This window comes from Pongo pygmaeus, chromosome 23 (genome assembly GCF_028885625.2).
Source record: "Pongo pygmaeus isolate AG05252 chromosome 23, NHGRI_mPonPyg2-v2.0_pri, whole genome shotgun sequence".
Classification (NCBI taxonomy): Eukaryota; Metazoa; Chordata; class Mammalia; order Primates; family Hominidae; genus Pongo; species Pongo pygmaeus.
Window position 1 is genome coordinate 52,645,677 of NC_085931.1, and position 16,572 is coordinate 52,662,248.

The 16,572-nt window shown below is 46.8% G+C and overlaps 1 protein-coding gene and 1 pseudogene across 1 annotated transcript in view; one reads left to right on the top strand and one right to left on the bottom strand.

The window, feature by feature from the left end:
* Positions 1-16,572, top strand: part of MEI1 (meiotic double-stranded break formation protein 1) — a 98,142-nt gene that overhangs the window by 11,523 nt on the left and 70,047 nt on the right. The window contains exons 4-7 of the mRNA XM_054469945.2: positions 5,314-5,387; positions 7,247-7,352; positions 9,278-9,481; positions 14,728-14,858. Of these exons, the coding sequence (XP_054325920.1) occupies positions 5,314-5,387; positions 7,247-7,352; positions 9,278-9,481; positions 14,728-14,858 (515 nt within the window). The remainder of the gene's footprint in view (positions 1-5,313; positions 5,388-7,246; positions 7,353-9,277; positions 9,482-14,727; positions 14,859-16,572) is intronic.
* LOC129023769 (U6atac minor spliceosomal RNA) lies at positions 12,786-12,894 on the bottom strand (annotated as a pseudogene).

Genomic DNA, 16,572 nt, shown 5'->3' on the forward strand with positions numbered 1-16,572 from the left:
CTATTATAGGATACAAAAATTCTGCAAGTGTGTTAGTAAGTGTAATAGGGAAATGACTCCCACTTTACCCCTTGATTCCCTGACCCATGTATTCTACTGTGGGTAAGACAGCACCTGATGTTGATCACCGCATCAAAATATATACCACATATAAGATAGAACCCTATCCTTTCAGAGTGGTGTCTTTCAGATGGTGGAATAACTGAGTCTTCATAGGCCATTCCACATTCTGTTAGGTCAGGTGGTTCCAGGTGATAGAGTATGGGATAAGAGCAGTGAATTTTATGGGTGTGAGCCCATTGCCTCACTTCTTTTGTGAAATGAGTTCCTTAATCCAAGTGATGTTGTGCAGAATACCATGATATTGAATAAGCCATTCTGTAAGCTTACAAATGTGTTTTTGGCAGAAGTATTATGGTTTGAGAAGGCAAGTCTGTATTCAGAATACATGTTTATTCCAGTGAGGACAAATCTCTGCCTCTCCATTTGCTGTTGGCAGGTTAGGCACTCAGTCATAGCAGTAATCAATTTAGCCTCGACAAGGGAAAGTCCGTGTTGTTGAGCCCAGCGCATAGCCTCCAGCTCTGCCACCATAGCCACCTTGTACATGGATCCACTGAATAAGCACTTGATGGCGAAGGAAAGAGGTGGATTAACATTCACAAAATGTGCCATTTTGACTACCTGGTTACTGAGAATCTCTTCGGTAATAGATGTTCTTTAGGGAGCATTCACACAAGAGACAAGTGTCTTCCCACTTTATGCTCCCTCTGAAAGGCCCGTCTTCTTCTCCAGGCCTCATTGTCACCAATATTTCTTTTTTTTTCTTTTTTTGAGACAGAATTTCACTCTGTTGCCCAGGCTGGAGTGTAGTGGCGCAATCTTGGCTCACTGCAACCTCCACCTCCCGGGTTCAAGCGATTCTTCTGCCTCAGTCTCCTGAGTAGCTGGGATTACAGGCGCCTGCCACCAAGCACGGCTAATTTTTGTATTTTTAATAGAGATGGGGTTTCACCATTTTGGCCAGGATGGTTTTGATCTCTTGACCTCGTGATCCTCAGGGTGGCCAGGAACACCAGAAGTGCGGGCACGGCCCATGAGCCGCCTGAATCCTCAGAAGATAGAAATTCATGTAAGATTCGCCCTCATACATGATGCAAACAAGGTTGCACCAGGATCGTTACAGTCTGGGGCAGTGTAGCTTAAACAAGACAGGCTGAATACATAGCTCCCGTTCCAGTAAAACCTGGGTGCGTCTCCTCTCCTAATAAGGATTCTCATGAGGATGAAATTTCTGGATAGTGGGCAGGGAGAGGAAGTGGATGACTAATCTTCCTCAGAGCTGGTGGTCCTGCCTTGCCTTTCTTCTGTTTTTTGTTTGTTCGTTTGTTTACTTTTTGAGACAGAGTCTCACTTTGTCGCCCAGGCTGGAGTGCATTGGCACGATCTCGGCTCACTGCAACTTCCGCCGCCTGGGTTCAAGTGATTCTCCTGCCTCAGCCTCCTGAGTAGCCGAGATTACAGGTGTGCGCCACCATGCCTAATTTTTTTTTTTTTTTTTTTATGAGACGGAGTCTTGCTCTGTCACCCAGGCTGGAGTGCAGTGGCGCGATCTCGGCTCACTGCAAGCTCCACCTCCTGGGTTCATGCCATTCTCCTGCCTCAGCCTCCTGAGTAGCTGGGACTACAGGTGCCGCCACCACATCAGGCTAATTTTTTGTTGTTTTTTTTTTTTAGTAGAGACAGGGTTTCACCATGTTAGCCAGGATGGTCTCCATCTCCTGACCTCGTGATCTCGTGATCCGTCTGCCTCGGCCTCCCAAAGTGCTGGGATTACAGACATGAGCCACCGCGCCTGGCCTTTTTTTTTTTTTTTTTTTTTGAGACAGAGTCTTGCTCTGTTGCCCAGGGTGGAGTGCAGTGGCGCGATCTCGGCTCACTGCAAGCTCTGCCTCCCGGGTTCATGCCATTCTCCTGCCTCAGCCTCCCGAGTAGCTGGGACTATAGGTGCCCGCCATTGAGCCCGGCTATTTTTTTTGTATTTTTAGTAGAGACAGGGTTTCACCGTGTTAGCCAGGATGGTCTTGATCTCTTGACCTCGTGATCTGCCCGCCTCGGCCTCCCAAAGTGCTGGGATTACAGGCTTGAGCCACCGTGCCCGGCCCCTTTTTTTTTTTTTTTTTTTTTTTGAGATGGAGTCTCGCTCTGTCGCCCAGGCTGGAGTGCAGTGGAGCAATCTTGGCTCAATGCAAGCTCCACCCCTCCAGGTTCACGCCATTCTCCTGCCTCAGCCTCCCAAGTAGCTGGGACTACAGGCACCTGCCATCACGCCTGGCTAATTTTTTTCTATTTTTACTAGAGACAGGGTTTCATCGTGTTAGCCAGGATGGTCTTGACCTCCTGACCTCGTGATCCGCGCATCTCGGCCTCCCAAAGTGCTGGGATTACAGGTGTGAGCCACTGCAACCAGCCAATTTTTGTATTTTTAGTAGAGACGGGGTTTCTTCATGTTGGCCAGGGTGGTTTCGATCTCCTGACCTCAAGTGATCCACTCGCCTTGGCCTCCCAAAGTGCTGGGATTACAGGCATGAGCTGCTGTGCCTGGCCCAGTTACCAGTCTTTCAATTGTGTCTTTCTCAAGTCTGTGACCATCTAGCCAAAGAGTTAGTAGCTGCTCATAAGTCAATATGATCTGTATGTACTTCTGACCATCTCTCAGTCTAGCTAATGTATACAATGTACCACTTGAAGTTCTGACCACCCGGGGGATTTTCCTTCATCATTTTCCTTCTAGGCCACCCTTGAGTGGGGCTACAATCCTGCAGCCATCCACTTCTGGTTGGTATCAGCATGACTTGCAGAACCATCAGACCTCAGGAACTTCACCCAGGTGGAAAGCACTAGAGGAAGACTAAGGGTGAGGGGTGAAGGACTTGCTCCTTCCTCATGGTTCCTATTTGCTTTCTTCCTGCTTCTTGTTTCTGTGCGTGTTAGCCTAGAATGCTTCTTGACCCTGCAGTGACAGAACCTTCCCACAGCAGCTGCTGAATTTAGTTTGCAGCTTTTCCAACCTTACAGAATCTCTCCTCAAAGCCACCAGCAGAAGTACCACAAATGATTGTAGAGAAGGGTGGGTTTGGAGCTGAGAGATAATGTTGTAATAATTGGCTATAGGAACTTGCCTATAATTTGTTTTTTTTAGTATATATAAAGGAGCAAACTGAGGAAGGAAATAGTAGAGATAATATAAAATAGCAGTTTTTGGCCAGGCGTAGTGGCTCACACCTATAGTCCCTGGGAGGCCGAGGCGGGCGGATCACCTGAGGTTAGGAGTTTGAGACCAGCCTGGCCAACATGTAGGAACCCCGTCTCTACTAAAAGTACAAAAAATTAGCCAGGCTTGGTGGTGGGTGCCTGTAATCCCAGCTACTCAGGAGGCCGAGGCAGGAGATTCACTTAAACCCAGGAGGCAGAGGTTGCAGTGAGGCAAGATCATGCCACTACACTCCAGCCTGGGCAACAAGAGTGAAACTCCGACTCAAAAAAAAAGAAAAAAGAAAAAAAAGCAGGTTTTTTTTTTTTTTTGAGACGGAGTCTTGCTCTGTCGCCTAGGCTGGAGTGCAGTGGCGCGATCTCGGCTCACTGCAAGCTCCGCCTCCTGGGTTCACGCCATTCTCCTGCCTCAGCCTCCCGAGTAGCTGGGACTACAGGCGCCCACCACCACGCCTGGCTAATTTTTTTGTATTTTTAGTAGAGACGGGGTTTCACCGTGTTAGCCAGGATGGTCTTGATCTCCTGACCTCGTGATCCGCCCGCCTTGACCTCCCAAAGTGCTGGGATTACAGGTGTGAGCCACTGCGCCTGGCCCAAAAGCAGTTTTCAAACCTGGCTTCACAATAGACTTACCTGGAGAACTTTAGAAATACACTAGAATTTTATATTTAGAAAAATATTTTAAAGTATAAAACATTTAAATATATTTAAGTATATTTAAATAGAAATAGATGTGTGTGTGTGGAGCAATATATAGATATATTCACATTAAACAATATATTGGGCTTTTCCCTTAGACATTCAGTTGGTCTGGGGTGGGACTTGGGTATTAGTTTTTGTTTGTTTGTTTGTTTGTTTGTTTTTCGAGACGGAGTCTCGCTCTGTTGCCCAGGCTGGAGTGCAGTGGCGTGATCTCGGCTCACTACAAGCTCCGCCTCCCGGGTTCATGCTATTCTTCTGCCTCAGCCTCCCGAGTAGCTGGGACCACAGACGCCTGCCACCATACCTGGCTAATTTTTTTGTATTTTTAGCAGAGACGGGGTTTCACCATGTTAGCCAGGATGGTCTCGATCTCCTGACCTCGTGATCCGCCCATCTCGGCCTCCCAAAGTGCTGGGATTACAGGCGTGAGCCACCGTGCCCGGCTGGGCATTAGAATTTTTTTAAAGCTTCCTAGGTGAGTCTAATGTGCAGCCTGAGTTGAGAACCACTGATATAAAACAAAGAAGGCCAGGCATGGTGACTCACACCTATTATCCCAGCACTTTGGGAGACAGGCAGGAGGATTGCTGAAGCCCAGGCATTTGAGATTACCCTGGGCAATACAGACCCTGTCTCTACAGAAAAATTAAAAAATTAGCCAGGCATGGTGGCATGTACCTGTAGTCCCAGCTGCTTGAGAGGCTGAGTGGAAAGATTGCTTGAGCCCAGGAGTTCAAGGCTGCAGTGAGCTATGATCACACCACTGCACTTTAGCGTGGATGACCCTGTCTCTAAACAAAGCAAAAGCAAAATCAAAAGAAAAAAAAAACCAAAGAAGCCAGAAACTCCTTTAGTTTAGATGTGCACACGTAGTTTTTTTTTGTTTTGTTTTTTTTTGTTTTTGAGACAGAGTTTTTGCTCTCGTTGCCCATGCTGGAGTGCAATGGCGTGATCTCGGCTCACCACATCCTCTGCCTCCGGGTTCAAGCAATTCTCCTGCTTCAGCCTCCCGAGTAGCTGGGATTACAGGCATGCACCTCCATGTCCGGCTAATTTTGTTTTTCTAGTAGAGACAGGGTTTCTTCATGTTGGTCAGGCTAGTCTCAAATTCCTCACCTCAGGTGATCCGCCTGCCTCGGCCTTCCAAAGTGCTGGGATTACAGACGTAAGCCACTGCGCCTGGCCTGTGCACACATAGTTAAATGGAAGAAATAGAAAAGAATAATACCAGTTAGCCCAGGCAAATCACTACCCTGCACTGATTGAGTAGAAGGGCCATGGAAGGTGGACTCTGGGTTGGGGTGCCTCCTGGTTAGTAATACTATTGTGTCTGTTCAGTCCTTATTCAGCTCACAACGCAACTGAAGCTGGAGCAGACCATCCATTGCCTGCTGGATGAGTGCCACAAAGAGGTCAGTAAATAGCTATGGGTTCTTGAGTCTCTCAGAATCCTCAGATGTCAGAGCTGGGTCAACCCTTCTTTGAACAAATGAGAGATTGAAGTCCAGGGAGGAAAAGGAGCTTTCCTGAGGTCACTGAGTTGGTGGCAGAGTCAGAGCTAAGGCCTGGGTCCACTGATCTTGCTCCAGTGTTCTTTACAGCTTTCTTCTTTCGCCTTTCAATCTCCCAAATGTTACCTCCATGGAATGAAGTGCCATCTTTCTGGCATAATCATCCCATGGTCCATTTTCTGTGACTTCCTAATTATAATACAGATTTCCTTGATGACGTTGTCAAGGAAATATGTTCTCTATGTCTTGTTTTGGTGGTTTTATTTAATTTTGAATTGTATACATTACTTAGTACTGAAGATGTTTGGTTCTATCAGCTTACTTTGTACTGAAGGCGTTTGCTTCTATCTGAGGTAAGCATTGAGTGGATATGGTATGTTTAATCTGCTTTCTTCAGTGTAGTCAAATAAATTAGTTAGCCAGGGACGATAGCTCACACCTCTAATTCCAGCACTTTGGGAGGCTGAGGTGGGTGGATCACTTGAGGTCAGGAGTTCAAGATCAGCCTGGCCATTGTGGTGAAACCCCGTCTCTACTAAAAATACCAAAAAAAAAAAAAAAATTAGCTGGGCGTGGTGGTGCATGCCTGTAATCCCAGCTACTGGGGAGGCTGAGGCAGGGGAATTGCATGAACCCAGGAGGTGGAGTTTGCAGTGAGCTGAGATCGCACCACTGCACCCCAGCCTGGGTGACAAAGCAAGACTCCATCTAAAAAAAAAAAAAAATCAGTTAAAGAGCAGCTTTTATGTTATATTTAAGACTGAGGAATAATATCAGAATAACTTTTTATTTGCGGAAGGAAGACAAATGTTTATCTTGTTAAAACCATCAAGAGCAACATTTCATTATAAATTATTGAGCACTTTCTATAGGCTAGGCATTGTATTAGGTGGTTTATATGTAATATCTCATTCAGCCCTATCAACAACCCTATAAAGCTGTTACAATTATTATTTCCCACCAGAGTTAAGAATCTTGCCAAAAGTGGTATGACTAGCTAGTCAATAGAAAAGGTAAAATATGGACTATTGACTCTCCCTGTAAAGCATGAAGCATAGTGCCTGGTATACAGAGAATGTTCAGTAATAGTAGCCGTAATAACTATGATAACAATAATTTTTTTTTTTTTTGAGACGGAGTCTTTCACTGTTTCCCCAGCTGGAGTGCAGTGGCACGATCTTGGCTCACTGCAAGCTCCGCCTCCCGGGTTCATGCCATTCTCCTGCCTCAGCCTCCCGAGTAGCTGGGACTACAGGCGCCTCCCACCACGCCCAGCTAATTTTTTATACTTTTAGTAGAGACGGGGTTTCACTGTGTTAGCCAGGATGATCTCGATCTCCTGACCTCGTGATCCGCCCGCCTCGGCCTCCCAAAGTGCTGGGATTACAGCGTGAGCCACCATGCCTGGCCAACAATAATTTTTTTTTTTACATTGAGTCAGTGTTCTGTCTTTATGACATTTCAAACTTTTGTCCTCCAACTTCTGGTTCTATGGAGGCAAAATATGCAGATTTTAATTCAGTTTAACAAGCATGCACTGAGCTAGGTACTGAGGACTCTGAGAGGACTCAGTCCCTTTCCTCTGGGAGTTCCCAGTCCAATGGGGGAGTTGGACACTAAGCTAAAAAAGCTGATTGCTGACTGTGGTGAGAGACACATGCAATACAGGCATTGGTGTGGGTAGGGCAAGATCAGTTTTGGTGGAAGGAAGATCTGTCCTGATCCTAATTGACAGAATGGAGCATATTCACTTTCTGTAGCTGTGTAACATGCCCTCCATGCGAGGCAGCCTGGCCACCCTGACCCTTCTTGGCAAGTTGGTGGATGCCATCCCTGCTCTGGCAGACGAGCTTGTAATGGAGCACGGTGAGTGACCTGTGGGAGGAGCTGCCACTACCCTTTTACCTGCTTTTATCATACTGCCATTTGGGTGCCCCATTCACTCTGTACACCTGGGAAGTCATTACTTTCTTGCTTTAGCCTTCAGTTTCCCCATCTGCAAAATGTACTGTATGTCGGTCAATTTGAAAAAGGTCAGTTTCTTGACTCTATTCTTGGACTATTTCCATTTGTTCTTTTTTTTTTTTTTTTTTTTGAGACGGAGTCTTGCTCTTGTTGCCCAGGCTGGAGTGCAATGGCGCAATCTCGACTCACTGCAACCTCCACCTCCCAGGTTCAAGTGATTCTCCTACCTTAGCCTCCCGAGTCGCTGAGATTACAGGCATGTGCCACCACACTGGACTAATTTTGTATTTTTAGTAGAGATGGGGTTTCTCCATGTTGGTCAGGCTGGTCTCGATCTCCCAACCTCAGGTGATCCACCTGCCACAGCCTCCCAAAGTGCTGGGATTACAGGCGTGAGCCACTGCGCCGGCCTTCCATTCATTCTTTTTTTTTTTTTTTTTTTTCCTGAGACAAGTCTCGCTCTGTCCTCTGTCGCCCAGGCTGGACTGCAGTGGCGCGATCTCGGCTCACTGCAAGCTCCGCCTCCCGGGTTCACGCCATTCTACTGCCTCATCCTCCCGAGTAGCTGGGACTACAGGCGCCTGCCACCACGCCCAGCTAATTTTTTGTATTTTTAGTAGAGACAGGGTTTCACCATGTTAGCCAGGATGGTCTTGATCTCCTGACCTGGTGTTGGACCCCCCTCAGCCTCCCAAAGTGCTGGGATTACAGGTGTGAGCCACTGCACCCAGCTCCATTCATTCTTTAACACAAATTAATTAAGTACCTACTATGAACCTTCCTTTTGGATGGAAGGAGGAATTCTGGAATATAGAAGCACTTTTTTCTATCAGTGAAATGCAAATAAATATCTCTCAGAGGATTTACCAAATGGTAAATAACTTCTTCAAGTTGGTTTCCCCTTTTTAAAAAAATTAATAATAATAATAATTATTATTTTTTGAGACAGAGTCTGTTACCCAGGCTAGAGTGCAGTGGCATGATCTTGGCTTACTGCAATCTCCGCCTCCCAGGTTCAAGTGATTTTCCTGTTTCAGCCTCCTGAGTAGCTGGGATTGTAGGCGTCCGCCACCACACCAGGCTAATTTTTGTATTTTTAGTAGAGGTGGGATTTCGCCATGTTGGTCAGACTGGTCTCGAACTCCTGACTTCAAGTGATCTGCCCACCTCGGCCTCCCAAAGTGGTGGGATTACAGCCATGAGGCACCGTGCCCAGCCTAATTATTATTATTTTTTAGAGACCAGATATCACTGTGTAGAGCAGGTTGGTCTCAAACTGCTGGCCTCAAGTGATCCTCCCACCTTGGCCTCCCAAAGTGCTGAGATTACAGGAATGAGCCACCGCACCTGGCTTTCTTTTTCTTTTTTCTTTTTTCTTTTTTTTTTTTTTTGAGATGGAGTCTTGCTCTGTTGCCCAGGCTGGAGTGTGGTGGCATGATCTCGGCTCACTGCAACCTCTGCCTCATGGGTTCCAGCGATTCTCCTGCCTCAGCTTCCCAAGTAGCTGGGATTACAGACATGCCAGCATGCCCGGCTAATTTGTGTATTTTTAGTAGATGCTGGGTCTCGCCTTGTTGGCCAGGGTGGTCTCGAACTCCTGACCTCAGGTGATTCTTCCGCCTTGGCCTTCCCAAGTGCTGGGATTACAGGTGTGAGCCACTGTGCCCAGTTTGGTTTTCCCTTTAGATTAAGCATGCAGAAAGCATTTATCATGGGGGATTATAGGGACTTACCATTACTACCCCGTTAGGAATAATAGATTGGAGTTTCATATAGCAGTTGACATTGTGAAATTTCCCCTGGCTCCTTGGTTGTTTTCTGGACAGGCAACCTGATGGAGCATCTGTTGAGAGGCTTAGTATACCCCAGTGAGGGCATACAAGCTTCTGTCTGTTACCTTTATGGGAAGCTATACTCCTCACCAGTGGCAGCTGAGATGCTTTCAGGACACTTCCGGGAGAAGCTTTTTCCCCTCTTCCTTTCCATCCTGGATGGTGCCCAGACAAAGGAGCTGCAGATTAACTGCTTGGGTAAGACATGAGGCTGGAGAAAAAAGGGAGAATAAGTTTTTGACATTTTGCTAGAAGACTTGAGATATTAGGTTCTCTAGTAGTGGGGAAGTTTGCTGTTTTGCAAAAGGTAGAAGCCACAAGGTTTGAGAGATAAGAGACACACTGTGTGAAAGATGCCTAGAGTTGGTATGACATCTTAAGAATGTTGCCTTTGGAGGAAAATAGGGAGGAAAATAGGAAGGAAAGTGGGACAACAATTTTTTCTGCCTTTACTGCCTGCCCTGTTGCATCCTGTATTTGCTGGCAAGTTAATCTTTACATTGTACAGCTCACATCCTGTCACTTTCTTAAGTCAGAAATTCTTCCATGGTTCCCTCTGGCCTCCAGGGTAAAGCCTAGGTGTCTTAGTGCATTTTATGCTGCTGTAACAGGATACCACAGACTAGGTAAGTTATAATGAAAAACTTACTGGTTCAGAAATTTATTGGTTTGCAGTTCTGGAGCCTAGGAAGTCCAAGATCAAGAGGCTGGCAGTTGGTGAATCCCCTCTTGCTCTGTCATCCCATGGTGGAAGGGCAAAGAGAGGGCAAGAGAAAAAGCTAGAGGGGACTGAACTTATCCTTTTTTTTCTTTTTTCTTTTTCTTTCTTACTTTTTTTTTTTTGAGACAGAGCCTCGCTGTCTTGCCCAGCTTGAGTCCAGTGGCGCATTCTCAGCTCACTGCAACCTCTACCTCCCAGGTTCAAGTGATTCTTCTGCCTCAGCCTCCTGAGTAGCTGGGATTACAGGCGCCCACCATCACATCCGGCCAAGTTTTATATTTTTATTGGAAATGGGGTTTCACCATGTTGGCCAGACTGATCTCGAACTCTTAATTTCAGGTGATCCGCCCACCTCGCCCTCCCCAAGTGCCGGGATTAAAGGCGCAAGCCACTGCGCTTGGCCTGAACGTGTCCTTTTATGAGGAACCTACTCTCGTGATAACAAACCCACTCCCATGGTGATGGCATTAATTCATTCATGAGGGTCCAAACCCAAACCCCAAACTCATGACCCAAACACCACCCATAGGTCCCAGCTCCCAATACCGCTGCATTGGGGATTCAGTTTCCAACACATGAACTTTGGGGAACACATTCAAACCATGGCACTAGGTTTCTCTGCTTGTTACTTGAGGCTCTTTAGAAGCCCCAACATACCCTTTTAACATCTTCTCCTGCTATTTTTTTACATAAATGCATAAAGTCTATCAACTGTTCTAAGCAGGGAGATTTCTTATTTTGGACAGAACAGATGGGCACTGTGATTGGTGCCTGGGTGAGGGCCTGTTCTCAGATAGAAGCTGTAGAGAAAAGCATAGTCTATGGGTGACAGCAGCTTCTTTTCAAAATTTGGATCAGGGGCTCTGTTATGAATGACCTAGCCATACATAGTGAGCATTCATTCTATAGCAGGCCCTGTGCTGGGCTCTGAGGTCACAGAGATGATCAAATCCAAGCTTTATCTTGGGGGAGCTCGCAGTCCAGTGTAGAAGACACACATGGACAACTAGAATCTAGTGTGATGAGTGCCATCTTGGAGGTGCACAGCAGAGGGTAGGAGCAGGGGACAGGAGAAGCTTCCTAAAGGAAAGGATGCCTGGACTGAGTCCTAAATTGTGGGGAGAGGAGGAAGGCAGAAGCACGGGCCAGAGCACAAGGTATGAAGCAGCCTGTATCTGCGGTAACTTGCAGCAGGGCAGTGTTGGAGTTAGTGCATATAGAACAAAAGGGTGCAAATACAGGCCCTACGGTGAGGCCCTTGGCAGTCCTACAGCTCACCTAACCATAGCAGAGGGAAATCTCAACTGGTTATACAGGGAATTCCCACTTTTATTTTTAAAATTTTTATTTACTTATTTATTTTGAGACAGAGTCTTGTTCTGTCACCCAGGCTGGAGTGCAGTGGTAGGGTCACAGCTCACTGCATCCTTGACCTCCAGGGCTTAAATGATCTTCCCACCTCAGCCTACCGAGTAGCTGGAACCACAGCCTGCACTACTATGCCTGGCTCAGTTTTTTTTTTTTTTTTTTGATGAAGTCTCGCACAGTTGCCCAGGCTGGGGTACAGTGGTGCGATCTCAGCTCACTGCAAGCTCTGCCTCCCGGGTTCACGCCATTCTCCTGCCTCAGTCTCCCAAGTAGCTGAGATTACAGGCGTCTGCCACCATGCCCGGCTAATTTTTTTTTTTTTTTTTTTTTTTTTTGAGACAGAGTCTCGCTCTGCTGGCCAGGCTGGAGTGCAATGGCGTGATCTCCGCTCACTGCAAGCTCTGCCTCCCAGGTTCACACCATTCTCCTGCCTCAGCCTCCCAAATAGCTGGGACTACAGGCGCTTGCCACCACGCCTGGCTAATTTTTTGAATTTTTTTTTTTTTTTAAGTAGAGACGGGGTTTCACCATGTTAGCCAGGATGGTCTCGATCTCTTGACCTCATGATCCGCCCGTCTCGGCCTCCCCAGGATATGCCCTCCTCGGCCTCCCAAAGTGCTGGGATTACAGGTGTTAGCCACCGCTCCTGTTCTTTTTTTTTTTTTGAGACGGAGTCTCACTCTGTCGCCCAGGCTGGAGTGCAATGGCGCGATCTCGGCTCGCTGCAACCTCCGCCTCCCAGGTTCAAGCAATTCTCTTGCCTCAGCCTCCTGAGTAGCTGGGACTACAGGCGTGTGCCACCACATCTGGCTATTTTTAGTAGAGACGGGGTTTCACCGTGTTAGCCAGGACAGTCTCCATCTCCTGACCTCGTGATTCGCCCGCCTTGGCCTCCCAAAGTGCTGGGATTACAGGTATGAGTCACTGTGCCCAGCCCTTGCCTGGCTAATTAAAAAAATTTTTTTTGTAGAGTCTGGGTCTCATTATATAGCCCAGGCTGGTCTCGAATTGCTGGGCTCCAAGAGATCCACGTGCCTTGGACTTCCAAAGTGCTGGGATTACAGGCATGAACCACCACACCCAGCCAGAATTCCCGTTTTTAAATGCTACCTTTTTTTTTTTTTTTGAGATGGAGTCTTGCTCTTTCACCATGCTGGAGTGCAGTGGAACAATCTCAGCTCACTGCAACCTCCGCCTCCCGGGTTCAAGTGGTTCTCCTGCCACAGCCTCCTGAGTAGCTGGGACTACAGGCGCGTGCTACCACGTCTGGCTAATTTTTGTATTTTTAGTAGAGACAAGGTTTCACCATGTTGGCCAGGATGGTCTCAATCTCTCAACCTCGTGATCCGCCTGCCTTGGCCTCCCAAAGTGTTGGGATTACAGGCGTGAGCCACCGTGGCCAGCCTTTTTTTAAAAAAAAAAAAAAAAAAAAAAAAAAAAATTAACCCTTTGCGTGTTTGTCAGACCCGAGGGCCTCTTTTATCCTAGTCAAGGGGAGTGCTAACCTTCTTTCAGACAACACTTAAAGGTCACCTCTTCTCTGGAGCCTTTCCTTCCCACCCTCTCCCCTCAGCCAGGGATGTAGTCACTTCCTTTGGACCCTTGAAGCGCTATGGGTCTTATATTCTGTCTTATATCATCTTATTCACTTACTTTACAACTCAAGATCCTCAAAAGTTCTTATTGTATTTAATTTACTTATTTTTAAAGATGGGACCTGTTCTATTGCCCAGGCTGAAGTACAGTGGCATGTTCATAGCTCACTGCAGCCTCGAACTCCTGGCCTCAAGTGATCCTCCCACCTTAATCTCCCAAATAGCTGATATTACAGGTGCACGCCACCTTGCCAGGCATTTTAATTTTTTTTTTTTTTTTTTGTAGAGATGGGGTCCCACTATGCTCATAAGCTGTTTATGGTCTAACCCTTATTAACCTCTCAAGCCTCATCTCTCACTTCTCTATCTGTCCCCACCCTAACTCAGCCTTACTGAACCAAATGCATCTCCAGGAACACACCATGCTCTCCTGCCTTTATATACTCCTCTGCCCAGAAGTTGGCTCTCACCCAACTTCTCATCCTTCAAGATTTGGTTCAAATATCTTCTTATAGAAGACTTCCCTGGACCCCCAGGCTAGATTAGATGATTCATTTGATTTCCCACGGTCCTCTGGGCTTTTTTCCACATTATTTAATTTTAATATTTAATATTCTGACATGCATTTCTTTACTTGTTTGTTACAGTATGTATTATTTGGAACACTTCGGTGACTTACCATGAATCCCAGCATAAGTACCAGAATCCTTAACATAGCTTATGTGGTCTTTTGTGACTACTTCTCAAACGTAATTTCTGGACTTTTTTTTCCCCCAACCATTCTGGCTTTCTTTCACTTTCTAGAATGTTGTTCTCTGTACCTGGAATACTTCTCCCCACTTCACCTAGTTTTACCTACTTATCTTTCAGATTCAGCTTAAATGGTACTTGCTGATGGAAGGCTTTACTGATCCCCACACTGGGTTAAATCCTCATATACATTTTCATGTATTTGGGTATTTCTCGTTTATATCATTTATCACAATTATAAGGGTCATTTGTCTGACTTGGTTTTTGTTTTGTTTTTTTGTTTTTTTTTTTTTTTTTGAGATGGAGTTTCACTCTGTCACCCAGGGTGGAGTGCAGTGACGCCATCTCAGTTCACTGCAACCTGTGCCTGCTGGGTTCAAGTGATTCTCCTGCCTCAGCCTCCTGAGTAGTTGGGACTACAGGCACGTGCCTCCATGCCAGGCTACTTTTTGTATTTTTTTACTAGAGAGGGGGTTTCACCATGTTGGCCAGGCTGGTCTTGAACTCCTGACCTCAAGTGATACACCCGCCTTGGCCTTCCAAAGTGCTGGGATTAAAGGTGTGAGCCACCACGCATGGCCTTGTCTGACTTGTTTTTGTGTTTGTTTCTCCTGCAGGAGCGTATGCTCCCTTTGTTAGTCAAAAAATATTTATTGAGTTCCTGCTATGTGTCAGGAACTGTGCCAGGTGATGGATGATGTTATGTTGAAAAAACTCACATTATTCCTGCCCTCATGAAACATACTTGAGTGAGGCAGTCGGGCTATGTTTATCTTGCTTACTTTTGAGTCCCTAGACCCTTAGGCCTAGCACTTAGTGGGCTCTCACTAGATCTGTGTGGAAGAGAGCTGGGTGCAAAAAGCAAATTGGTGCTTAAGGATTCTAACCATTCTTCATATTTGTGGAGGGATGAAGAAGAAGTTTCTCTGGGGATGTCTGAGGGGCTATCTTGGGAGTACTCTGGTGCCTGTGTTCCTCTCGCCTTACTTCCCAATCCCTTTGTTTCCTAGGTTTGCTGAGGCAGCTGTTGAAGTATGATCTCTTTGTGTCCATGATCATGAACCAGGATGGACTGGGAGAAAGTGCTAAGAATATCGAAGGGTCATCAGGAAATACCTCACTGCCTTTGGTGCTCAAAAAGGTAGTTGTCTTGTGATTCCTGGTCTCTAGGTTCAATAACAAAGGGACCCAAGTGCTTCTTGGGCCTTGTCTTCATCTACCACTCCTATCTCAGATTTCCAAGTGTTTACTTACTGGGCAAAATAATATACTGGCTGGGGGCGGTGGCTCATGTCTGCAGTCTCAGCACTTTGGGAGGCCTAGGTCAGTGGATTGCTTGAGCCCAGGAGTGCAAGACCAGCTTGGGCAACATGGCAAAACCCTGTCTGTATAAAAAATACAAAAAAGTTGCGCGTGGTGGCTCAAGCCTGTAATCCCAGCATTTTGGGAGGCCAAGGCTGGCGGATCATGAGGTCAAGAGATTGAGACCATCCTGGCCAGCACAGTGAAACCCCATCTCTACTAAAAATACAAAAATTAGCTGGGCGTGGTGGCACACGCCTGTAGTCCCAGCTACTAGGGACGCTGAGGCAGGAGAATGCCTGAGGCAGGAGAATCTGGGAGGCGGAGGTTGCAGTGAGCCAAGACCGCGCCACTGCACTCCAGCCTGGTGACAGAACGAGACTCCGTCTCAAAAAAAAAAAAAAAAAAAAAATTAGCTGGGCGTGGTGCTGCGCACCTGTAATCCCAGCTACTCAGGAGGCTGAGGTGGGAGGATTGCTCGAACCCAGGAGGCGGAGGTTGCAGTGAGCAGTCCAGCCTGGGTGATAGAAAGTAGGTTTCCTTTCATTTGTAAATTCTTTTTTTTTTTTTTTTTTTTTTTTAAGTGTTGAGGTCTTGCTGTGTCCACTGAGGCTGGAATGTAGTGGCACAATCACGGCTCACTGCAGCCTCACCTCCTGGGCTCAAGCGATCCTCTTGTCTCAGCTTCCTGAGTAGCTGAGACTACAGGTGTTCACCATGAGGCATGGCTAATTTTTAATTTTTTGTAGAGACAGGGATCTTTCTGTGTTGCCTGGGCTGGTCTCAACTCCTGGGCTCAAGTGATTCTCCCACCTTGGCCTCCAAAGTGCTGGGATTACAGGTGTGAGCCACTGCACCTAGCCAAGGCAAGTGTATCACGAGGTCAGGAGTTCGAGACCAGCCTGGCCAGTATGGTGAAACCCTGTTTCTACTAAAAATACAAAAATCAGCTGAACGTGGTGGTGCACGCCTGTAGTCCCAGCTACTCGGGAGGCTGAGGCAGAAGAATCGCTTGAACCCAGGGAGGCAGAGGTTGCAGTGAGCCAAGATCATGCCTCTGTACTCCAGCCTGGGCGACAGAGCGAGACTCTGTCTCAAAAAAAAAAAAAAAAAAAAAAAAAGGTACCAGGCATGGTAGCATGTGCCTGTAGTCCCTGCTACTCAGGAGGCTGAGATGAGAAGATCGCTGGAGACCTGGAGGCAGAGGTTGCAGTGAGCCATGAGCCATGATCATGCCACTGCACTCCAGCCTGGGCAACAGAGTGAGACTTGTTTCATAAATAAATAAACCAGATGAGGACTTTGAAAGTACTTTTGTTAATGAAGGCTTGAGCACTTATTGGTGATAACAGTTACAGTGTTCTTTGAGTGCCCCTGGTGGGTTTTGCACTGTGTTCTTTCCTTATTTTTCTCACCTGCTGCTGTTCACGGAGACCCCTTCCCATAATCCATAACTGCTCTCCTGAGCACCATCCTTGTGCTTGGTGCCATGTGGGACAGGAAGGATGGAAAATGAATTAGGCTATTGCCCTGAGGCACCTAGGCCAGTTTTT